Source organism: Narcine bancroftii, chromosome 1 (assembly GCF_036971445.1).
Source record: "Narcine bancroftii isolate sNarBan1 chromosome 1, sNarBan1.hap1, whole genome shotgun sequence".
Classification (NCBI taxonomy): Eukaryota; Metazoa; Chordata; class Chondrichthyes; order Torpediniformes; family Narcinidae; genus Narcine; species Narcine bancroftii.
The window spans coordinates 422,790,479-422,817,245 of record NC_091469.1 but is presented as its reverse complement, the minus strand read 5'-3'; the positions used below and the strand labels follow the sequence as shown (position 1 = coordinate 422,817,245).

Here is a 26,767-nt window from a genome sequence, read left to right as displayed (position 1 = left end):
CTAATACTTGATATATCCCCCAAAAGAAACAACATGGGGTTTCTTGGGAGTTTAACACCAATTACCTGTTGAAAAAAATCTATTAAATTGGTCCTAAAAGAATTCAATTTGGGGTTTTCCTTGAAGAATGTAAAACCGTGCCTGTGTCCTGTTTACATTGAAAATTCTTATCCAAAATACCTGACTTCAATTTATTAAGCTTTTGTGGCATAATATATAACTGATGTATGAAATTGTATTGCACCATACAATATTTATTGTATTTTTTATTCTGTCATAACATATTTTTGTCCAATTTTTATCATTTATATCTATACCCAGGTCCATTTCCCATTTTTTTTGTAACTTTATTTATTCGTTCAAAAAACAAATAGTACATGACATACAACAATTAACCATAAACATGAACATTTATTTTTTATATATATAGAAAAAAAAGAAAAGAACCCCCCCCCTTAGCTAACTCTCCTAAGGAGAGCAATAAAGAAAGAAAAAATATTAAAGAAAAATTAAATATGCATATTAAGATCTAATCAATGTAAATTGAAATGTAAATATTCTGAATATAACAACCACTTATTGATAAAAAAAACTATAATTATCACGCAAAACATACGTAATTTTTCCATTATTAAACAATATCTCATCTCATTATGCCATCTATTAATATCAATCATATTTGTATCTTTCCATGTACCAGCAATACATTTTTTCGCTACAGATAAAGCTAAATATACAAAAGCAAGCTGAAACTTATCTAATCCCAAGCCTTTCAGAGGTTGCAAACTACCCAATAAAAATACTGTCGGATCTAAAAGTATTTTAATCTTATACAGGTATTCTAAAAACAATTGAATTTTCTTCCAAAAAGATTGTATATGTTCTTTTTCTTTGGCTTGGCTTCGCAGATGAAGATTTATGGAGGGGCAAATGTCCACGTCAGCTACAGGCTCGTTTGTGGCTGACAAGTCTGATGCGGGACAGGCAGACACGGTTGCAGGGGAAAATTGGTTGGTTGGGGTTGGGTGTTGGTTTTTTCCTCCTTTGTCTTTTGTCAGTGAGGTGGGCTCTGCGGTCTTCTTCAAAGGAGGTTGCTGCCCGCCGAACTGTGAGGCGCCAAGATGCACGGTTTGAGGCGATATCAGCCCACTGGCGGTGGTCAATGTGGCAGGCACCAAGAGATTTCTTTAGGCAGTCCTTGTACCTCTTCTTTGGTGCACCTCTGTCACAGTGGCCAGTGGAGAGCTCGCCATATAACACAATCTTGGGAAGGCGATGGTCCTCTGTTCTGGAGACATGACCTACCCAGCGCGTGGATTCGATGCTGTCGGCCTCTGCCATCTCGAGTACTTCGATGTTAGGGATGAAGTCACTCCAATGAATGTTGAGGATGGAGCGGAGACAACACTGGTGGAAGCGTTCTAGGAGCCGTAGGTGATGCCAGTAGAGGACCCATGATTCGGAGCCAACAGGAGTGTGGGTATGACAATGGCTAATCTTTGTGAGGTTTTTCAGTTGGTTGTTTTTCCAGACTCTTTTGTGTAGTCTTCCAAAGGCGCTATTTGCCTTGGCGAGTCTGTTGTCTATCTCGTTGTCGATCCTTGCATCCGATGAAATGGTGCAGCCGCGATAGGTAAACTGGTTGACCGTTCTGAGTTTTGTGTGCCCGATGGAGATGTGGGGGGGCTGGTAGTCATGGTGGGGAGCTGGCTGATGGAGGACCTCAGTTTTCTTCAGGCTGACTTCCAGGCCAAACATTTTAGCAGTTTCCGGAAAACAGGATGTCAAGCGCTGAAGAGCTGGCTCTGAATGGGCAACTAAAGTGGCATCGTCTGCAAAGAGTAGTTCACGGACAAGTTTCTCTTGTGTCTTGGTGTGAGCTTGCAGGCGCCTCAGATTGAAGAGACTGCCATCCGTGCGGTACCGGATGTAAACAGCGTCTTCATTGTTGAGGTCTTTCATGTATACATATATGTATACATGACCAAACAGCATGAAAAAAAGTTCCAACTGTATTACCACATCTAAAACACAAATCTGATTCATACTTTTTAAATTTTTCAGGTGTTAAGTATAATTGATGTAAAAAATTATAGTTAATCAATGCATAACGTACATTTATCAATCTAGTTGCACTATCATAACTGATATCTAACCAATCATCCTCGGGAAAAAATAAAACCAGTATCCGCTTCCCATTTACTTTTAGATCTATCCCATCCCTTTTTATCCATACCATCCTGTAGTATTTGATACATAGATGAAATATAACCCTTCTCTGATACCTTCATAAGAAAAGTCTCAAATTTAGTCATTTCAGGTAAAATCATATCTCTACCAAACATATGTTTTACCAAAGATCGAATTTGATAATAGAGAAACAAAGAGTTCTTATCAATACCAAAACTGTCCCTCATCTGAATGAAAGATAAAAATTTACCCTCTTTAAAACAATCTCCCAAATTTTTCACACCTTTAAATCTCCAATGCAATAAACTTCGATTATGTATTGAAAAAGAAATAAGTTGATTATTATACAACGGAGTCAAAGCCGATAATTCACCCCAAGAGCCTATCATTTTATTTTTCTTTATCCGTAACTTCATTAAATGTTTTAGTATAGGTACATTATATTGCTGTAACAAATTTATATTCCATCTGAACAAAAATTGATATGAACTTTAAATTAAATTCAGAAATATTTGCCATCTCAATTTTGGCCCAACTAGGAGGCCGTGCCAAATCCATCAATGAACTAATAAATTTAAGTTGGGCTGTTTCATAATTTTGAAAATGTGGTAAACGTAATCCCCCTAACTCATATTTCCAAGTTAATTTATTCAAAGCTACTCTCGAAAATTTACCTCTCCATAAAAACTCCCTAACCATTTTATTCAAATCTCGGGAAAAAAATTATCAAATAAATACGGAATAGATTGAAACAAATATTGTATATGCGGAAAAATATTAATCTTAATTTTATTTATCCTACCCAATAAATTAATAGGGAAATCTTTCCATTTAATAAAATCAGTTTTAATTTTTTTTATTAACGGAACATAATTTAATTTATATAAAGATTGATAATTAACATTCAAAATTATACCCAAATATTTAATTAGATCAGTCCATTACAAATTAATAATATTATAAACTAAATAATCTCCTTCACTTACCAGTGAAATTTCACTTTTTTCCCAATTAACTTTAAATCCAGAAAGACATCCATATTGTATTAAACACCCCTTCGAGTGCAAAAGTGACTGAGCTGGGTTTATTAAATACACCAATACATCATCAGCAAATAAATTAATTTTATATTCCTCCTCTAAAACTTTCATACCTTGTATCTGTGTATTTTGTCTTATCAGCTGGGCTAAAGGTTCAATCACTAACGCAAACAAACCTGGTGATAAAGGACAACCTTGATGAGTTGATTGAGTCAATTTAAAAGGTTTCGAAATCAAACTATTTGTCAATACTCTAGCTGCCGGTTTACTATATAGAGCCCTAATCCAACCAATAAAGAAAGGACCAAACTTAAATTTCTCCAAAACTTTAAACAAAAAATTCCATTCAACTCTATCAAATGCTTTTTCTGCATCTAAAGATATCACCATCGGGTGATCTGAAGATTGTCGAAATCTATTAATCAAACCAATCACGCGCAAAGTATTATCTGAAGCATATCTATTCTTTATAAAACCTGTTTGATCCATATGAATCAACTTGGGTAAAAATTTAGCCAATATATTCGCTAATATTTTAGCTATTATTTTATTATCTACATTTAACAACAAAATTGGTCTATATGAAGATACTTTGAAAGGATCTCTATCTTTTTTGGGATTACTGTAATTAAAGCACTAGAACAAGACTCAGGTAGTTCATAATGTTCTCCAACTTGACGTAATACATCTCCAAACACTGTAGATAAATCATCATTAAAAATTTTATAAAATTCAACTGAAAATCCATCATCACCAGGCAATTTACCATTTGGCGTTTCCATCATAGCCATTTTAATTTCCGAATCAGTAAATGGTTCTTCTAACTCCTGTATATCTGCATCCTCTAATATCGGTAAATTCAACTGTGATAGATTTAGATTTATGAAAATCTTTCTTTACTCCCCTCAAAAATAATGAATACATAACTGATATGAACTTTTTTATATTTGGATTTGATATTATTGTTTCTATTTCATCACCCAACAGAAAATAAGATGTAGTTAATCTTGTACATAAGCCTTTAATTGATAATAACCAAATATTTTATTATTTTGCATGCCATATTTAGCTTTCATTTGGTCAAATGTCATTAAACATCTGCCTTGATAACAATCTATAATAAATCATAGTTGGCTGTCTTATAATAATACTCAAAATTGTAAGTTTTTGACCTCCCGATTCAAATCTTCAAGTTGATTTATCCATTGAAATTCTTGACATCTTGCTTTTTCTCAAGAATGTCCTTATAATTTTGTTTAGATTCTTAAAAAACCTTTTTTACGATTATCAATGGGTAAAGATTAAAATAAATATTGCACCCATGGAAAAATATTCATCTTAACATAATTTACTTGGCCAATTAATGTAATTGGTAGGTTGTTCCCTACTTTGAAGACTTGCTGATAACAAAAACAATTCTAGAATGTGACTGTTAGAATAAAATAAATAGTCCCTTTCTCCAGGATATATCCTTCTCCAAATATCAACCAAATTCAGGTCTTGCATTAATGACAAAGTTGTTTTTACTGTGTTAGATTTTGACACACTCTTTGTAGATCTATCCAATAAAGCGTCAAGGCAAAAAATTAAAATCTCCACCCACTAAAATATTTTCATTAGCCTCCTCCATATTTAAAAAAAAGTTTCTTGTATAAATTTACTATCCACATTTGGTGCATAAATATTCATTAGTCTACTGTTCAGAAAAAAATCTGACAATTTATTAAAACAAACCAATCAAACTGCATTATGTATTTTAATCAGATTTTTATTTATCAAAATTGCTACAACTCTAGTATTTGTATTAAAATGAGATGCCACTACCATTCCAACCCAATCCCTTTTTAATTTTTGATGCTCTTTTTCAATTAAATGTGTTTCTTGTTGAAAAGCAATATCTACTTTCAATTATTAACCTGTCAAAACTATTTCTCTTTATCAGGTTTTGAAGCCCATTTACATTAAAACTCAAATTTTAATCCTTTACTCATTGTAAAAAAATTTAATTTCTTACACTTCTCCTTTTCATGATTTCCCCTTCATCAGTCTCTGGCTCTTCACCAACCTCTTAAATATAAAAATAAATACGATTGAATACTTGGGGAAAAAAATAGAAAAGTCAGGCCCCCTTGAGCATTGTCATAAAGTCCCAATAATGCTACCACCCTCCATTTTTCGGGGTACGACTAAAGTCGCAAAATAACGTCCATTGTTCGGCAGGAATCAGTCAGCATATCTCTGGCTCCTCAGAGTATGTTAGACTCATCTCTACAATTTTACAAACCACTTCCAGATTTCTTTCACCTCAAGAATATAGCTTTCCAGCTTGAAATGTTATTTATAATCCCCTCATCCAAATCATTAACATAAATTACAAACAACTGAGGACCCAACACCGATCCCTGAGGCACTCCGCTCGTCACATCCTGCCATTCTGAAAAAGACCCATTTATTCCAACCCTTTGTTTCCTATCTCTTAACCAATTTCCTATCCATGTCAGCACCTTACCTCCAATACCATGCTCCCTGATCTTGCCCACTAGACTCCCGTGCGGTACCTTATCAAAGGCCTTCTGGAAGTCCAAATACACCACATCCACTGGCTCTCCCGAGTCCACCCTCTTTGTCACATCCTCAAAAAATTCCAGAAGGTTAATCAAGCATGACTTACCCTTAAGGAATCCATGCTGACTCGCCCTTATACTATTATTACTGACTAAGTGTTCTGCTATTTCTCCTTTTATGATGGACTCCAATATCTTCCCCACCACTGATGTCAGGCTGACCGGTCTATAATTTCCCGATTTCTTCCTCCCTCCTTTCTTAAAAAGCGGCACCACATCAGCCACTCTCCAGTCCTCAGGGACCTCCCCGGAATCTATGGAACTTTGGAAAATGTTGACCAGTGCCTCCACAATTTCCATGGCCACCTCTTTAAACACCCTAGGATGCAGCCCATCAGGCCCTGGGGATTTATCAGCCCTCAGTCCCAACAATTTACTCATAACCTCCTGCTTCTGGATCCGGATATCCATTAGATCCCCTACCTCCCCAGTAAAGTTCCCCAAGTCTCTTGGTACCGCATGACCACTACCCCCTAACTGACTATAACCTATATCCTCCTTGGTGAAGACAGTTGCAAAGTATTTGTTAAATTCCTCTGCCATCTCCTTGTTTCCGGTAATAATTTCACCCTTGCCCATTTTCAAAGGGCCAATTTTAGACCGAACCAATTTCTTCCTCTTCACATACTTAAAAAAGCTTTTGCTATCCTCCGCAATATTATCTGCTAATTTCCTCTCGTACTTCATTTTCCCGTCTCTTATGGCTTTCTTAGTTACCCTCTGATGTTCTTTGAAGGTTTCCCAATCCTCTAATTTCCCACTCTGCTTTGCTATCTTATAATTACTCCCTTTGGACTTGATAATGCACTTGATTTCCTTAGTTAGCCAGGGCTGCCATTTGCATCTCCTAGAGCCTTTCCTCCACTTTGGAATAAATTTGTCCTGAATCCTGTGAAAAATGTCCATAAAAACCTACCTGCCATTTTTCCCCAGTTGTCCTCCCAGCTAGTGTATCTTCCCATTTTATTTTGGATAGCTCCTCCCTCATAGCAGCAAAATTCCCTTTATTTAACTGAAGTACAGATGCTTCTGACTTCCTTTCCATTTCCCTTTCTAATTGCAGCTTAAAAGTAACCATACCATGGTCACTATTCCCTAATGGCTTCCCTACATCAAGGTCACTTATTAAGTCTGCGTCGCTGCACAGCACCCAGTCCAGAATCTGGACTTGCTCTAATCCTTCATCCACTTTATTTTATTTTCTTGAAGAAATTGATTTTCCAAATTAATTATTTGAATTTTTTTTTCCATTTACTGGTGCTTTTTCTATATCTTTTTATTACTTTAGCCTCTGATATCTTAATATCACATCTTATTAATGTCATCTCTTTCATAATCAGTGTATCTTGAACTTTAGGGATAGCTTTAACTTTCTTACTCCTACTTCCAACATTTCCTCTGAGCTTTGTTCTTCCCCCTCTTCCTTTTTTTTTCTGCAAGCTCCTCAGACAGCCTCTTGGACTGCCAGGGAACCTGTCTATTGGGCTTACTGGGCTATTCTGACAGGGCCTCCTGTTGCTGTCGACTGCTCATGTGAGACTCCTCGCACATGCGCAATCGAGTCGCTCCCATCCCCGACGCATCCGGGTGTCCCTGTTGTTGCAGGGATGCTGCAGCTCGCTGGGAAGTCCTCTTTGATTGAAGACTAGACCACCACATGTCCCGTCTTCTCCAAGGTAGGCCCTTTTTCTTCTGTCTTCTCTATAATTTCTTCTGCTTCTTTTCTTTGTTAGTTTACAGCAAATTCAGATGAATTTCAAACTTCTCCACTTTTTAAAAACTTTTTCTCAAAGGAGCCAGATTTCTCATCCTGGCCATACATCATCATGTGACATTCCTCAAAAATCATTATCAATTCTAATAAGTAAATATTTAATACCAATACCTGGCAACGTAAATTTACATTTTACAATCTATAATCACCCACAGCTGAGGGCATAATCTAATTTTTTTCCCCAGTTAACTTATAAAAGGATATAATAGGGTATACTGTTTTAGTTGCATTTTCATTATGTCACAAAATGGTGAAGCTTGCATTATTACATTTTCTTCAAAAAATTGTGCAAAATTATCCAGTGGCTTCAAATATATTTTGTGTAAATTCTGGGCATTTATTTTGGAAACCAATGAATTTCCATTTTACTGTTAGGAAATGCCATTTAAGGAATTTCTGGGTGTTCTGATATAGTAAGCAGTTGTTTGAAAAATCAAGTTTGAGGGGAAAAGTTGCCTTTTTTTGTGGGGTTAGAAGAGTTAAGTCAATAGAATGACCTTATTTGCAGGTGGTCACTGAGTGAATTAGAAATTGTTCAAATCTTACCAACCAGTTGGGGTATTTATCTGACTAGTTGTTGGCTGATATTTTTTTTTATTGTAATCAAAATCTTTTTGTTCAAATCTGAGAATCCTTCATTTTCAGCTGGTTTGATCTTTGTGACTGACACTAAATAACCTTGGGGCAAGTAATGGACAGATGACATGAGCTCACCAAAATCAGTGCACTTTGAGATGTATCACTAATAATCAAGAAAATAGATTTTGCACGTTGTTCAGATTTTTAAAGTGCATAGTCAAGGTTATCCTATTTTAAGATTTGTATTTTGTTTTTCCTCAATCAAGCAGTATTAAATTTAAACAAAAAAACTTTTCTAGTTTGTATTTTATGGTGTTTTTCAGACTTTAAGTAACCCATATTCCCAAGTGATTGCCCCGTTTTTCGATCTGCAGAATAGCATTTATGTGAAGGAGCAAAAATAGGCTATTTTTGTTTGAAACTTTATCCCATGACCTTCCCAAGTGTAGTTGCCTCCACTTTGAAAGTCAGTGTTACTGCCATTTGCATCTTTTTTACATTGAGGAGAAATATTGTTCATTTAATAAAGTTGGGGTGATGCATTATAAAGCATTTGCATGATGATTTGTACTTGTTTTATGCCTGAGCATTTTGTATATCTGTTCTAACAGTTTTAAGAGTAAGTACACAAGAAATAGGTAATTTTCTCCATACTTGAGAGCTTCTTTTGAAGTACTTGGGAGAGAGAATAATAATTTAATGTTTCAATTCATCAGGATGCACTGTATTTGTGCAGATGTAGTAATCCACTCATATGGTTTTCATTTGTGTAACAATATACAAAATGTACACTGAAGAGTGGAGTTCTTAAAGATGAATACAAAATTTATACAAAACATTCCAAAATATGTACTATATTTAGAAATGATTTAAATGAAAATTAAATGTTTTTAAACTCTTGTGCATTTTTTCAACTGCTGTGCCACCTGGTATTATTAATTGGTGCAACTTGTCCATGTTTTTGAGGTTTCACAAACAGCAATGTTCCAGCAAGGCTGCACTTTTGTTTTTGTATAAGCATTTACCTTTGGGACTAATTAGCTGATGTGTACAGGTTTGAGGAGCTGCTGCTGATCTTTTTAATGCAGGTTATGGCCAATGCAATGTGCGGAAACCTGAAAAGCTTCCATATTGCTTGTTGGTTGCTGCCATCATATGAGCACGCTTCACTTGGGATACCAGTTTCCTCCATTATCAACTATTATGCTTTTGAATTCCAACGTTAGCTTGAACTTGATTGTAAGATAAAGGTGAGAATGGGGAAAGATAGATTAATTTAGATTAAGGTTTGAAAATGTATATTTAAATGATTTGTGTTGGTGTGTACTTAATGTATCATTTTTTTCCAGCCAAAATGGGAAAGAAACAAGGGAGCAAGACAAAGAAATCTGAAGATGTTCAGCCTGAAGAATATATTGTTGAAAGAGTATTAGACAGACGAGTTGTACAAGGAAGGGTTGAATACCTTTTGAAATGGAAAGGTTTTACAGAGTAAGGATCTTTCCCTTGGAGGCAATACGTTATTTAACTTGAATATTGACTTAATTTTTGTGGATGGTAAAATAGGTTTGATATTTCTATTGAGATCTGAAATCCTCAAAAGTTGTTCAAATTTGGAAAAAAAATCTAATTTGTTGTTCAGCTGCAATTAATTGTTGTAAGTACCCACAAGCACCAATAAATGTAGAAATCTCTCCAAATCATTTGGTGGTTTTTGTTTGCCTTTATGGATATTCCACAATGTCCATATCCAGCAAAATCCCTGGTAACTGGACCCTATGGGATTGGTGGATGCTGGATAAGTGAATTTTCCAGTTGCTTGAGTTTGGGTGTTGTGCGACTGGTGAACTAATGGCAAGGCATGCCAATTTTAAACTTGTGTATATTTTACCTATTTGTTTTGCTTTTTTTTGCTGTTTGCTTGAATTTCTGGATAAATGCATTTTACTGCACATTGTTTCTTTCATGTTGCAGGATTATTTAGTGGAAGTCGTTTTTAAATGGATTGTAGTTCTTGGTGCGAGAAACAATCAAGCAATTTAAACCATTTTTTAAAAAATTGTATGGGTCATTATTCCATCTCCTTGAAATATGTGCGGTCAGAGTGGTGCAATTGAGTTGTGTGCATTCCTGTTGCAATTTTGACATCCATGATTTCTAAATTTGCAGTCATGTCAAATTGATGGGTAGAAAGGGAGACTAAATACTTAAAAGGACAAATGGGTTTCAGAAGGATGTTTTAAAAAAAAAAATCTAATTGACATCTCAATTCATTGACATCTGAAGTTCAAAATGGATACGTAAGTGTTGGGTTTGGTTGGAGGAATGAAAAATTTGCTTGTCATTTGGAAGGCAAAAGTTTTGGTTGGAAGGAGAAATGTATTAATCTCTGAAAGTTGAGTTGGGGTTAGGCTATTTTGGAAAATGAACAAACCAACCAGGGTTGTTTGCAAGCAATAGGATTAGACCAAATTGTGCTAAACCTGTGTAGGGAGATAACTTTTCTACTTGTTTGTGCAGTTCTCTGTCATGTCTGAAGAATTTGAAGTGGGAGCAAAGGTTTATAAGAATCATACCGGATATGAGGATAAAGATCTCAGGAAAAGAAAAAGTGGTTTTATTTTCTCTTGTGGTGGGGTTGCTGAGGTCTTTAAATTTATGATCAGATTTTGCAGAAAGGTTACTCCTTCGGGAATATCATGACACAAGGCTCCAAGAAAACCCAACAAAGCCAAGAAAGCCCAACAGTTAAAACATCAAACTTGCTACCACAGGGAAATGAATGGAATAATGTATAAAGTGAATAATCAATGAGGAGAAGCAATAGAGGGAAATCCTTATAGATTTGGTTAAAGGAAACGACTTGGGTGCACTGGTTGGTCTGAATGCTCATTTCCACTCCTTGTACACAATATAATTGGTTCTGTTGTTGAAGGATGTGGAATAGAGCTGTTCTCCATTTGGTGTTCAGGTTTTTAAAAAAAAAAAAAATCCTGGTATTAAACTGGAGTTCAGATACCATATTCTTTTTCATCATTCTAATTGACCTGTATGTTCAACAATAAAATCGGGTAGGTTTCTCTTTTAAGTGTCAGTATACTTAATATTCCAATATATAATAAAATTCATGCTTATTTAGTAGACCTTTTTGAATTATATACACTTTGTTACGGAGTCCAGAGGACCCCAATAACCAGCAGGAATAGATATGCACCACAACACAGGGTTACTTAAACAAAAGTAGTTTTTAATTATAATTGAATAAGAAAACAGAACGAAACTTTAACTTATTACTTAACCCATTTAATTCCCCCGACACTAAGCGCAAGTGTGTGTAATGTATATTTAAGATTAGAAAAGTTCTTTGGAGCACAGTCCAATCTCACTGGTTGTAGACAATTTTTGTACTGAGCACAGAAATTAGCATTAACAATATTCACCAGGCTTTGGTGTTTAACAGGCAAATGGTTACCACTTAGGAGGGTTCTTGTTGGCTTTCAGAGAGAGATTGCTTTTGTTCCAGGACATCTGCACCTGATTCCTTTCCAATCAGTCTTGCTAACGAAACTTGCCCCCTTCAGGGTTCTCCAGATGAACCTCTTTCTTTCGGGTCACCTCAGACAGCTAGTTTTCTCCTTCGACCAGACGGCCTTCCAAAAGTTTGCCAGCTTTGTCCTTCAGGAACTGATTTCTGTGTCTCCTCTCTGTTTCATTCCCTTCCTCTCTGAGAGCAAAACTGTTCTCTCGCTGCCTGCAAAAATCACATGCTCTCCCAGTCAAGTTGTATTCTGCAACTTTGTTGCTCACTTTGAAAAAAGCAATCTGCAAAAGTCTTGCAAAAAATCTGTTTTTAAAATGTGTGTGCAAGCTACTCTAGCAATTCATATCAACCCACCTCTAAATACTCTCACAACTTCAAGTAAGTTTCTCATAGTGCAGTAACTTCCATTGGCTTAATGCCAGTTGAATGCTTCGACCTTTCAACGTAAAAGTGAACGTTCGTCTGGTGTTTATTCCAGAAATGTATCATGCAAGTTTTCAAATTGGTTGTATTTTTTGAATTGTTCTTAATAAATGACAGAGCTATAAAAATTATAACTGCCATTCCAAAGAAGGTGAATTATTTTGTTTTTAATGAGGCAGAGATTATGTTGCCAGTTCCTGAATGTTGGCTTTTTTTTTGAAAGCCGGTGAACATTTTGCTGGTTTGGTTGCTTTGCTGTATTTGTGGCAGTTAGCTTCTATCAAGATGTAGAGCCTAAGGGGTTTAATTGACATGTTGATTAAATGTTTATTTGAGATGGTTATGGAGAAATAGGATTTATTTCTGATATTTTTGAATCCATTCTTGCATTTTTGTTAAGAGCTGATTTGGGTGCTATTTAGACATCTTTGTCCCATGCAAAGATGATGGGTAGGATCTGCTCTTTGTGTTTATATTTGCTTTTATAATTAACCTATTAATGTGATTCACTGTATTCTGAGTAAGCATTTACTTGATTCTAATATGAATCTGTTTTAGTGCTGACAATACATGGGAGCCAGAGGACAATTTAGATTGTCCAGAATTGATCCAGGAGTTTCTAGATTCCCAGAGGGCTACGAAGGAGCGTTCTGATGGATTCAAACGAAAATCTCTCTCAGAAAACGAGTGTGAAGAAAACAAGCCGAAAAAGAAAAAGGATCCAGTAAGGCATTGCTTTTTATTTGCTATTTTCAGCACTGAATCAGCTGATGCATTTATTATTTACTTGGATTTAGAGTTAGGAATTTAACTTTCATTGTCAAACTGTCTTTTAATACGCTATTTCTCCTTGGCCGTGTATCTTGAGTTTTGTAAATAAGTGCTCTGTATTGATTTGGGGCCTTAGTTATTTCAATTGTTGTGTTGACATTTGTTTGGTGTCTAGAAGGAAATGAGTCCAGACACGGAGAGTGGATATCTAAAGGATTTATTAACACAGAAACAAACAGGATGGCTAACACAGCAATACAGTGGCAGATCAGGAGCAATTGATAGCACAAAGGAGTTAGAAATTTACAAACACTTGGAACCTAAACTTAACAGCAGAATGCAAACAGAAGCAGTTTCAGGAGAGAGGAGGGGGAACAACCCCGGAATATACCTGTAGGGAAAGAAGGATTCTGACTATGGAGGGTACCCCTCACATGAGCTACCTACAGGAGTATACATGTTCCTGTATCCCTGATAATTGAGAGTACGGCTACAATGCTGGTATCAGCTGTGTCTACAGCGATACCCTAAGGGGTTTCTCGTCCCTTATCTGTGACTACATGGCAAAGAAAAAGTGAAACTGAGGTGCTGCAGTTTTATGACCTGCTCTACTTAGCAGGAGCTGATGCGTGCTGTGGCTGATGGGCTCACATCTGATTAATAGGCTGGAGAGGCGGAGTGGTGCCTCGATGTTGATTGACTGGATATGGATTCAGACATAACAGAAAATGGTTACTGTCTGTGTAACACTATTCCACTTCACCAGTGAGAAACTAGGCAATTGGGAAGTATGTCCGAGGTTGTGTAGATTCTTTTACCAATTTACTTTTTATTTGCACCCACTCGTATGCCTCAGTTAATTGTATTCTTTTTGCTTTTTGAATTTTGAAAATCAGTTTGCAGTGATTAGGGTTGTCAAATGTTACTTGAGATTGAATGGGTTTTTAATGTGTTTAATTTTAACTACATGGTGAAATTGACAAGTCACAAAATTTGAAATATGCACTTGAAATAAAGCTTGAATGCAGTGTTTTGAGGGCATGTTCTCCTTGAGATGCAGTGATTGAAAAGTAATTGTTGAAAAGCTGGCAAGCAAGTCATTTGTTAAGTCCAATCATTGATCTGATTGGAAGCTATAGAGGTTTTGTATGGTCATAATCAGCTTGCACATGCCTGTGATGGAGTCAAATGAAAGACTAATAATTTATGTGCAGAAAGGTAAAGGTGATGGAAATGAGGAAGAATCATGTAGCTGTGCTCGAGCCCATGAATTGTGCTGAAGAGCTATTCTTGTACTCTGTTTCCCAACCAATCATAGACTTCCTTCACTGTAAGATTTACCTCTTCCCCTCTTTGATTGAGTTGTGATTTGGATCTCTTAATAATTACTTTTTAAAAAAAAAATCTTTGGCCAATTTCTTCATTCCTCTGGTTTATTTCTTTTTAATTTAGGAATTTTTACAGAATTAAAAAAAATACCAAATAATCTAAAGCTACCCTCCTCCTTCCCTATCCCACCCACTACACCCTCAGAGCTAATTTAAAAAAAACACAATAACATCAAATTATAACAAGTTGCTATGTGGCGTGACACCCTTTTACATCTCTCATCACGTATAAAACTTTTACTTAACATCTAGACCCATACGTTCAAAGTACAAACTCCACACCTTAATAAATAAAAGAATAGTTATTTAAGTTATACGTTATTTTCTCTAAATAAATACATGGCTGAATTTCATTGTGCCATCTTACACCTATACACGCTAAACCCAACCGAATAAATGGAATTTGAGGTTTCTCCAAACATAAATTTTCCGTAATTGTATTTATGTATCCCAATAAACATACCCATGGATCCACATATAAATCTATTTGGAATAAATCTCCACAAAAATTTAATAACTTTTTCCCAAAAAGGCTTAACCATCCTACATTCCCAAACTGAATATATTTTAAAAAAAGTCCCTAACTGATCGCCACATCTAAAACACAAATCTGACCCACTTTATCCATACTTTTTCAATTTTTCTGGAGTTAAATATAACTGATGAAGAAAGTTATAATTAACTAAACTATATCGTACATTAATTAATTTTGTAACACTATTCAAACATAAATCAGACCACTCCTCCACTAAAATAGGAATAGATAAATCTTTCTCCCATTTATTCCTTACTTTATATATATATCTACCTTTTTCATCTTTGTAGTAGCAAATATATTTCTGAAACCAAGAAAGCCCTTTTTTCCTTTATCCATAATTAATCTCTCAAATTTCATTTGCCCAGGTAATATCTCTCTACCAAAGCATTCTAATAATAAATCTCGTACTTGATAATAAGCAAATAGAGTATTTGGTAATATATCAAATTTCTCTCTGTCTGTCAAACAAGAGAATTGAACCTAGGTCAAAACAATCTTCCATTAATATCACTCCTTTTGATTCTCAATCCTTCAAATAGGGATTATTCTTAGAAAATGGAATTAGCTGATTCTGATATAAGTGTTTTAGCTGAAATCTTACCTTTCGATCCTATAAGCTGATTCCACTTATACCATATCCCGATCAAATGTTTCAATACTGGCAGTTTATGCTTTTATAGAAGCAAGGGATCCCGTTTATATATAAAATGATACATTGATCTTTCCTGAATTTGATCCATCTCCACCTTTGCCCACATCGGAGGCTGATCAATATCAAACAGCCTATTAATAAACTTTAATTGTGCTCCTTGATAATAATTTTGAAAATGTGGTAATTGAAAACCTCCCAAGTCATATCCCTGTCAATTTCTGCATTGAAACTCTTGATAATGTGCCTTTCCATTAAAAACAAATGAACTGCTTTATTTAATTCCTTAAAAAAAACTTTCCCAGTATAGCACTTGGAATGGATTGAAACAAGTATTGAATACGAGGATATATATTCAGTTTAATACAATTTAACCGTCCAATCGGTGTTAACGGTAATTTCGTCCATCTATTTAAATCAGACTTAATCTTATTTAATAACAGTATATAAATTAAACTGTATAAATTTTGATACTCTATCCACTATTACACCCAAATACTGAATTTTATTTGTCCATTTAAACTTCGTAAGTTGTTTACAGTCTGAATAATCGCCATCTGATATTGGTAATATCTCACTTTTATTCCAATTTACTTTATAACCTGACATTACCCCATATTGTTTCAACAAATTTTGTAATGGTTCTAGAGTTCTTAGGTTGAGACAAATATATAATCTGCAAACAGATTAATTTTATACTCTTTCCCACCAATTGTAATACCCTTAATATTCATTTCGTGCCAAAGGTTCTATTACTAATGCAAATAAGGCTGGCGATAATGAACAGCCCGGTCTAGTTGATCTAAACAAATTAAATACCTGCAAAATCTGTCCATTCATCACCACCCGAGCAGAAGGATTAGTATATAATGCCTTAACCCAACCAATAAAGAATGGTCCAAATTTATATCTAACACCTTAAATAAAAAAAAAATTCCACTCCACATGGTCGAAGGCCTTTTCTGCGTCTAGCGCTAATATCATTGCTTGGTTGAGTTGTTGTCTTGAAGCATTAATTATTGTAATTAATTTAGTAATATTATCAGCCGAATACCTATTCTTAATAAATCCTGCTTGGTCCAAATGTACTAATTTCGGTAAACAATTAGCTAGTCTGTTTGCTAAAACTTTTGCTACAATTTTATAATCTATGTTCAATAAAGATATTGGTCTTTATGACGCTACTTTTAATGGGTCTCTGTCGTTCTTTGGTATAAGTGTTATTAATGCCCTTGAAAACTACTCTGAAAATAAACTTTTATCAGTGGCTTGTTTAAATACATCAGTATACTGGAAATAACAAATCATAAAATTCTTTATAAAAGTCCGTTGTAAATCCACTTTCTCCAGGTGATTTTCCACTTGGCATGGATTGTAACGCCTCCTTATTTTCCAAATCAGTAAATGAGCCATCTAATATCTTAATATCTTCTTCCTCTAAATTTGATAGAAAAGAGTCCCGATTTAAAATATACGGAACTCATCATTAATATCTTGTGATTTATATGTTATCCCCGACTTCCCCCAACTGCATTGATCGTTCTACACACTTGTTCAGTTTTCAGCTGCCAGGCTAAAACCTTGTGTGCTCTCTCACCCAACTCATAATAACACTGTTTTGATCGCTGAATAATTTTTTCATAATTGTAAGTCTGCTTTGTATTATATAACGAAGCTTCAATTTAGACAACTATATCTTTTTGTCTTTTGCATTTTTCTGAAACATTTTTAATGCTGCAATCTCTTTTTCCAGATCTTGAATTTCTGCGTTGTATTGCTTTTTCACTCTTCCTGTATAGCTAATGATTTGACCCTGTAAATATGCTTTCAACACCTCCCATAACGTAAATTTACTTTGAACTGATCCCTCATTTGTTTAAAAAAAAATTAATCTGGTCTCTTACAAACATAATAAATTCAGGTCTTTTTAATAATATCTAATTAAATCTCCAACGATAACTGTTTCCCACCATCTCAGCAACATTACAAGAAATTAACGAGTGATCTGACAAATCCTACTTTTATACGGCACCTGTCCAATTCTACCCTGCAAATGTGCTGATACCAAAAAAGTCTATTCTTGAAAACTAATCATGACATGCTGAATTAAAATCAGAAATCCTTCTCAGCCAGATTTATCCTTTGCCATATTTCCACTAAATTTAAATCAGCCATCAAATCAATTATTCTTTCTGCCATTCTCGTTTTCTTCACAATTTTTGGAGATTTATCCAATAGTGGGTCCAAACAGCAATTAAAATCCCCTCCAGCCATAATGTTCTCATTTGAATGATTCAAATGCAAGAATGCATCAGTAACAAACTGTACATCATCTTCATTTGGTGCATACAAATTCATCGAAGTCCAAACTTCTGAAAATAATTTGCAGTTAACTTTCAAAACTACCTGCATTCTCAGAAAAAGATTAGAAAACAAAAGGCACTTTTTTTATGTATCAAAATTGCAACTCCTCGATCCTGAGAATGAAAAGAAGATGCTATCACATTTCCGACCCAATCTCATTTCAATTTTGTTTTTTCTCTGTCAAATGAGTCTCTTGTAAAAATGCAATGTCCACCTTCATCTTCTTGATATAGTCCAACACACGTTTCTTTTTTATCAGATGATTCATCCCTTTGACATTAAATGTCACAAAATTCAATTTACTCATTCTTTTCTCCCCCCCCCCCACCCAAGTGGCACCCAACACAACAAAATGAAATATAAACTCCAAAGGAGAAAAAAACCCTTAAAATCTACCAATATAAAAAAAATTTAAAAATCCCACCCTAAATAATAACCCCCCCCCCAAACAGAAACAAACAAAAATACCACCACCAAGTGGTACCCCGCTCTACTATCTGGGTGTGGTCAAAACCACTAGTGACAGATAACAGGAAGAAACAGAGCCATCCACCCTGCCCTGCTGATATTCCAATATCAGGGGAAAAAAAACACTTACTCATAATTAAAAATTCAGTCCACAACTCCCATAACACCAACTGCTTGATCCACAACACCAGCAGCACCCACAACCTGACCATCGTCTCCCATCTCGATTGATTGTTGCTTTTCTGCTTTCTTCCTGCCATTGCCATTCCCATTCCTCTTTGGAAATCTCTGCGATTTTGATTGTTTCTGCAACTCAAAGCTATGTGGATTATTTGGTAAAGAATTAGCAAAAGTTAAAGCTTCAGCTTTGGCTTCGAAAAACTGATCTTGCAAATTACCATAAAACACTTTCAACACAGCTGGATATCTAAAAGCAAATCTGTAACCTTTCTTCCATAGCACTGCCTTAGCTGGATTAAACTCTTTACATCTCTTTATAATGTCTTGACTTAATCAGCATAGAAAAATACTCTATTACCCTGAACCACCAAAGGTCCCTGATTCTGACAAGCCTTCTGCACTGTCAAACATAATATCATCTCATGGTCTTGATATCATAGACAATGAATAAGAACCACACGTGGCGGTTGACCTGGAAAAGGCTTTCACCGTATCGCCCGATGTACTCTATCCAATTATTCGAATCCTTCCGGAAATGCATCCTTTTCCAACATCTCTGGAATCCATTCCTTCAATATCTTCCAGCAATCCAACTATCTTAACATTATTACGCCACCTTTGATTCTCCAATGTGTCAATTTTCTTCAAAAATTCTTGTTTTTTTATATCCCAGCCCATAATATAATGCTCCACATAATCCATTCTGTGTGTATCTCTCCACTTTATCATTGCAATCACAAAACACCCGCTTAATTTTTGTAAATTCATCCTGCACCACATCCACTGCTTGTAGACATTTAGTTACGTCTTTTTAAATTACAGACACTTTTTCCCTCAATTCAGTCAATTACATCTTATTTTCTTTAAATCCTTGCGTGACCTGTATCGCCATATTATCCATCCGAAGCATAAATTCTTCCGACACAGACAATATCGTGTCCCCTTCCACAGTTACAGTTTGGAATGTCTGTAAGGAAGGAGATTTAAGTCTTTGAGGCCTACCTTGTATAATTCTCGCAGCCTGCAGAATTGCTGCTGCTTCTTCCTCGGGTGTCCCAAGAAACTACTTCTTCCTCTCCTGAATTGAGTGTCACTATCTCGGCCCAGGCCACTCAACTATGGGACCTGACTCCCTCCCAAACCAAGCCGACATTGTCAGCCTGACGAGAAAGAGTCGTCTCCACAGCCTGGGCCCGATCAGGTGTAACGCGCATATGCGAATCTCCGCGCATGCCCAGTTCCGTCAGGGCCCGGAATCGTAGGTCCTCCAACTCTGCGCCCAGGAGCGACACATCGCTGGCTGCTCCGACACTATCGCGCTCACGAACGGAGCCCTTGCCTCCATGAGGCCCCATGTCCTCAGGCGTGCGGCCTGAGTTCCGGTCTCACCCTCCTTTCCTCTGATCGCGGCTTACCGTGCCGGTGCCATCTTGCATAGTGAGGCGCAAGGAGGGTGCTGGCGTAACTGCTTCCTATTGAGACTTATTTAGGGACTTGCTTGGCACATTATTACTGAATATTTATTTTTCTTTTGTATTACAGTTTGTTTACATTTTTATCTTTTGTATACAAATCTCGTCTGTACAATTTTTTTGCACTTCTGATAAGTGAAATTCTGCCCTGGATTTCAGGAAAAATTATCTTAGTCTGGAGAAGACGGCTAAAGGATTTGATGTGAATAGTTGATTTATTTTCATCCCTGATAAGAGAGAATGCTCAAATTGTTTGATTTTTGCATGCTTTTTGTGGAAATAGAATGATAGACTAGAGCACTTAAGTACTGAATTTGATCAGCCTTAAACAGTGTGATGCAAGAGCTGGGAGATGATTTAACTTGATGTAAAGAACCTTGATGGTAAAAGAAAAAGCCTCTGAAGAGTTGGGATAGGAATGGGGAAATATGATTTTCATATAAGGATGCATGGTATGACATGAATGGTTTTGCTAGGAATGTCACCTCTTTAAAACACAGGGGTGTTCTATATATTCTTGCTTGAGATTCATCTAGGTCTGCACAGTATTTGGTCTGATCTAACCATTGCTTTGAAAAGCAGGTTAGCTTAACATGGAAGTAGGCCCTTTCAAACGGCTGCGTAAAATGGGATTAACCAGACAATTTGACCAGATAGTGTGCCCCAGCTACGTGGCAGTTTGTAAGGGTCTGACCTGGTCATCCCTGTCAGAGTCCAACTGGATCCCTGACCTACCTCAGAGGTAATCAGGGAACCCAGTTAAGCTTAACTAGGTCTCATCCACAGGCAATTTGAAGAGGAAAATGGCTGGCCTGTTTATTCTGGTGACGTCAGCACTTGCGCGCATGCGTCACCAGGCAGCCAGCATCTGAACATCTGTCAGTACCTCTGGTGAGTGCGCGACGTGTCATTGTGGGGGTGGGATCCCCCTTAAATTGCCGGGTTGGTGATTTAATGGGTTGATTCCCCTGCCATTTAAAAGGTGCTTCCAGAACCTTTGCCCCAGTGATCACACCCAGGTTACAGGATGGCTACCCAGGTGCTGCAATTTAAATGGGGCTACTAACTGGTGCCTCCAGTAATTGTAAATTCCTATTCTGAAAACTTAAAAATTAGACGACAAATTAGACACAACTATTTTTTATCCTTTATCTAAAATCCTTAGTTATAGCTGAATGCATTTCTATGGCTGCAGGTCTTAATTCAAATCCAAAGTGTCCTTCCTGAGAAACTCCTTGCAGTGCATTTGATTAAGACACAACTTTCTCTCAAAATACTGATAATTTGCTTTGTTTGTACCACCCTGAATGTTCAGAAAGATTTTATCTAACCTGTTTTACTTGCTTTTGTTATTTTTACAACTTTAGTCAATGAGATGCAAATGTGTAATTTTGCTTTTCCTTCCAAGAGTGACAATCAACCAAGAGGTTTTGCAAGAGGATTGGAACCAGAACGCATTATTGGTGCAACTGACTCGAGTGGCGAATTGATGTTTCTGATGAAATGGTAAGAACTGTTGTGAGTTGAGGCCTCATTCTTTATTCAGATTTTTTGTTTTTGACCTATTTTAACTAATCTTATTTTAGTAGATCTATTTGGATGGCAAGGGCTAATCGCCAAAAAATGCCATTTGTGAAGGGATCTCAAATCGCCAGTAGAAAATACAGTTGTATTCACAAGATATGGAAGGACAAGTAGGCCAATTGTCCCATCGAGTCTTCTCCACCATTCTATCAAGAGCTGATCCATCCTTCCACTCAGCCCAACTCTCTGGCTTTCTCCCCGCAGCCCTCTATGTCCTGACTAATCAAATGCCTGTCAATCTCTGCCTTAAATATACCCAACGACCTTGCTTTTACAGTCGCCTTTGGCAAAAAGTTCCAGACTTGGCGACCATCTGACTAAAAATATTTTTCCGCACCACTTATAAATTTATGCTCTTTAATCCTGAAGCTGTGCCCTCTTGTCCTAGACTCGCCTACCACGGGAAACATCATTGCCATATCCACTCTGTCCAGACCTTTTGCCATACAAAATGTCTCTGTGGACCTCTCCCGTCTTTCTCTCCAACAAGTAACGTCCAAGAGCCGAAAAATGTTCCCATATTCTTACCTTTATATTCCTGGCATCATTTGGGTAAATCTTTTCTGAACCCTCTCCAATGCTAGCACTCCCTTTCTCAAATAAGATGCCCAAAATTACGTGGTACTTCAAGTGAGGTCTCACCAGTGCCCTATGATGTCTCATAGATCCCTGATCTTTTGTGCTATCCTTCTTGAAATACCAACATTGCATTTGCCTTCTTCATCACCGACTGAACCTGGAGGTTAACCTTAAGGTTATCCTGCATGAGAACTCCTGTCCCTTTGCACCTCTGAATTTTCTCCCCATCTAAATAATTGTATGCCCATCTATTCTCCCAAAGTGAATGACTGTACACTTTCCATATTGTATTATATCTTCCACCTCTGTCCATTCTTCTAATCAATCCAAGTCCCTCTACAGCCTTTCTGTATCCTCGGTATCATTTCACCCACCCCACCCCCACCTATTTTGGTATCATCTGGAAATTTAGCCACAAAAACATCTATTCCATAATCCAAATCATTTATATACAACATAAAAAGAATCAGCATCAACCCCTGCGGAACACCATGGGTAATAGGAGGCTACCCAGAATAGGATCTCTTTATTCCCACTCTGTTCTTGCCTATTAGCCAAGGTTTTACCCATGCTAGTATCCTTCCTGTAATTCCATGGGCTCTCATCTTGTTAAGCAGCCTCGTGAGGCACCTTGTCAAAAGTCTTTCTAAAGTCCAAATACACACCTTCGATTGCATCTCTTCTGTTGATCCAACTTGTGATCTCGTCAAAAAATTGCAGTAAGTTTGTCAGGCATGATTTTCCAATAAGGAAATAATGCTGACTTGGGTCTATCTTTTCATGCACCTCAGATATTCCTAATCTCATCCTTGACAATAGACTCCAACAGCTTCCCAACAACCAACATCAGCCTAATAGGTCGAAATTTCCTTTTTGCTGTCTCCCTCTCTTAAACAGTGGAGTGACATTCGTGATCCTTCAGTCCTCCAGAATGATGTCAGAATCCATTGATTCCTGGAAGATCATTACCAATGTGTCAAGAATCTCTAGTTACCTTCTTCAGAACCTGAGGGTGCATTCTATGTAGTCTTGGGGGGGGGACTTATCTACTCTTAGACCATTTAGCTTTCCAATTGATGGTGTGGTGTTTTCCACTCTGGTAGAGGAGGTAACTGGGATGTAGCATTTTTATATACATCGTAAGGTGAAAATGACATCTTTCATCATGCTTTTTCAGGAATAAACAACATTTCCATGTTTATAAATTTCTCTCTTTCTTACAAATACTATGTCTTACAATGGTTTTGTCAAACTGGGAAGAACTAAAGAAGTTAAACTTTCAACATGTATTTGCTGTGAAGATGAATGGCTATAAACACATATAATTTACTACCCAATTTGTTTCTCTTTCCATAAAAATTGCATAACCTGAGGTTTTTCAGTATTTTCGGTTGTTTCAGAATTTCAGCAAGTTTATTTTTAAATCCTTACCTTTATAGAAGTATGATCATGGTTGAATTCAAAATTATAAAAATAATTCTAACTCCATTATCTTTAAATTTGGGGAAGGATGGGACCTCGAGGACAAAGGGTATTTTCAGGTATGCTTGGGGTGGGAGGAAGTGGATGAGTTACTAAATGAGGAGTTTGTATTAGTATTCATCTTGGAGGATAATGATAGGGAGCATCGTGCAGAGTGCTATCATTTTGGGAAATTGTGAGATTAAGAAAGTGATGATGGTTAGCCTTTTGAAGAGGGTTAAGTTGAATAAATCTCTGGGGCCTGCTGGATACAAACCAGACGATTGAAGGAGGCAAGGGAGGATATTCCTGGGGTTTTGACTAAGATCTTTGTATCCTCTATAGCAACAGTTGAAGTCCTGAAGGAATTGATGTTTTACCATTTTTCACAAAGAGAAATGGGGATAATCCATGAAATTATTGGCTTGTGAGCTTAGCAATTGTAGGAATGCTACCGGAGAAGAAATTGAGGGATAGGATTTGCGCATGTTTGTCAAGCCATAGTCAGAATATGAACAGTCAGCATGGCTTTCAGCAGGTCGAACAGCGTCCATAAGAGGTAAAGATAAATAACCAATTTGAGGTGTCATAGATTGTTAATGAGGTTGAACTTTTTTTGAATATTTTATTTAAAAAATGTTTCTATACATGTAATTAATAAATCATTATACAGTAAAATAAGTATTCAAACTAAATAAATTTTCATTCATTACATGATGGTTATAATCTCCCAACTCTTCAGTCCCCCCTTCCCTTCTAAAGAATAATATATGCATATGAAGAATTATATAGTATCAAAAGAGAAAGAAGTAATATTGTATTTTTTGAGTATTCTGCTCCCCCCCCCCCCCGCCAATACACTGAAATTCAACAGGTTTTATGAGCATTTTCCATTTTAAGGAAAAAAATTAACATGGGATTTGAGGCTGGAAGAACATTTCTACATATTTATACCCAAAGTTTGTGTATATGGACTCCAAATTCACAAAAAAAAACAGGGTATTTAATTTCACAAATTATTTGTAATTTTCTTTGAAGGGATACAGCTTTGGATTTCCTTCCCATATCTATACATAAAATCTGATTTCCAAGTCACTGCAACATATTTCCTTTGCTACTGTCAATGCTATTCATTTGATACATTGACAATTTCAGTTTTGGTCTTATTCCTTCTATTTTTCCCAATAGAATTAAATCTGGATTTAATGGAAATGGTACACCTGTAGCTTGTTCTAAAATGTTTCGTAGATCCACCCAGAAAGATTTTGCCTTAGGACATGATCAAGTTGAATGCAAAAAAAAAAAGCACCTATCTCTTCACTGCACCTAAAGCATTGATTGATGCATCTGATTTCATTCTATTCTGTTTCTGTGGTGTTAAATATTGCTGATGTAAAAAAATATATATATTGAACTAATCTATATCTTGCATTTATAGTGTTTGTCATGCTATCTTGACAAATGTCCAAGCATCTTTACTCATCAATTGTAATATTCAGATCCACCTCCCATTTCTGACTAGATTTATGCACTCCCTGTTCTTATTGCAGAAGTAATTTATCTTCATCTTATTTACAGGCCTACTCTACCTATTTCCTCCTTTACATTTGACCACAGATTAATGTCTTTTTTTTTGCCTTAGATTTAGCTGGAGCAGTTCTTGTACTTTTTTCCCCCTCTTACCCACCTCTTGTTGCATCTTCCTCCCTTTCACTGCCTGATATTTGTGAGCCCGAGCCACTTTCTGTCGTCATCACTGAAGGCTTCCATTGTTCACGCATGTGCACCACGTCACTACCTGGTTCGCTGTGGGAGAGTGATGTTGAAAGATGGGCCCTCATAGGGATCACTCAACCAGGGAGCAGCCTGTTTGCAAGCTCCCTGCTTCTTAGACAGTAGACCTTGCTTTTTATTTTGTTTTCCAGTCACGTCAGGTTCCAGTTACAGCAGCACCAACTTTGTCTTTTTTAGGAGGCATGCTGGAAAGTGTTGTATAAGTATTTAGATGTGTTTTAAACAAATTTTAGTCAATCAAAATATTTCTTAACTGAATGTTTTTTAATGGATTTCCCAGGAGAGCTAGAATCCATGTCCTAATTCCAGAGCATTACGTGACATCCCCTAACTAATGGACAAATGTTTGGTGAGATCTAGTAGACAAGGTTGTCCTTTATCTCTAGCTCTGTTTATTTTAGCTATAGAGCCATTGGCTGAGGAAATTAGGAGTGATGTAAAAATAAAGGGGTTTAAGGTTGGTCAAGAGGAATATAAGTCAATTTGCAGATGACGTCTTGATTTATTTGACTGAACCAGATGCCTCGTTACGTAAATTGCATTGAAATTTGGAAGAATATGGCAAGATTTCAGGTAATAAGGTAAATTGGCATAAAAGGGAAGTTATGCACTTTGCACGAGGAGATTATACTCCATCCAAGGAATATTCTATTTCAATGGCCAGAGAGGCAATTAAATTTTTGGGAATTCGGATAGATAATAATTAAATAATTTGTATGAATTGAATTATTTATCACTGTTAAAAAAAGTTGGAGGATTTTAAAAAATGGATTACCTTCTAATAACATTGGTAGGGTAAATTGTGTTAAGAGGAATATTTTTTCTGTGGGTACAGTATCTTTTTAAAACTGCAATTATCATTGCCACAAATTTTTTTTTAAGATTTAAATAAATATATTAGAAGATATCTTTGGAAAGGAAAAATGTCAAGAGTATCTATAGAAAAACTAACATGGAAATGTGAATTGGGAGGTTTGCAACTCCCTAATTTTGAGAATTATTACCAGGTGACCCATTTTAGATTTATTAATTCTTTATTTGAGGGACCGAGAAAACCATCATGGGTTAAAATAAAATTGGAGAGAATTTAGCAGATGAATTTATTCATAAATGGGATTCAAAATTAATAATGGGTGCAAATGAAGCATCTTTGTTTAAACATATGATTAATATTTGGAACAAGCAAAATAATTAATTTGGATTAAAGGACAGCATCTCGCCCAAAACATCTTTCAAAATAATCTTGTTCCTTTTACTATAGATATCAATTTATGAATATTTTATTTCACAATAGTATTAAAAATGTAGAGGATTGTTTTGAAAAAGGTCAATTGATGCCATTTCAACA

At 36.2% G+C, this 26,767-nt stretch overlaps 1 protein-coding gene and 1 long non-coding RNA gene across 4 annotated transcripts in view; one reads left to right on the top strand and one right to left on the bottom strand.

Annotated features, from left to right (window-relative positions):
• Window positions 1-25,582, bottom strand: part of LOC138751618 (uncharacterized) — a 28,378-nt gene extending 2,796 nt beyond the window's left edge. The window contains exons 1-2 of the long non-coding RNA XR_011350086.1: window positions 25,313-25,582; window positions 3,344-3,406 (exon numbers count right to left, since the gene is read on the bottom strand). This is a non-coding gene — a long non-coding RNA (uncharacterized lncRNA). The remainder of the gene's footprint in view (window positions 1-3,343; window positions 3,407-25,312) is intronic.
• Window positions 1-26,767, top strand: part of LOC138751615 (chromobox protein homolog 3-like) — a 39,067-nt gene that overhangs the window by 6,188 nt on the left and 6,112 nt on the right. For 2 of the 3 annotated variants that reach the window (XM_069914136.1, XM_069914137.1), the window contains 3 exons: window positions 9,557-9,698; window positions 12,730-12,895; window positions 21,410-21,507. In XM_069914136.1, coding sequence (XP_069770237.1) covers window positions 9,557-9,698; window positions 12,730-12,895; window positions 21,410-21,507 — 406 coding nt within the window. Of the gene's footprint in view, window positions 1-9,313; window positions 9,458-9,556; window positions 9,699-12,729; window positions 12,896-21,409; window positions 21,508-26,767 lie in introns of those variants that run through there. The other variant, XM_069914139.1, reaches the window with a different exon arrangement.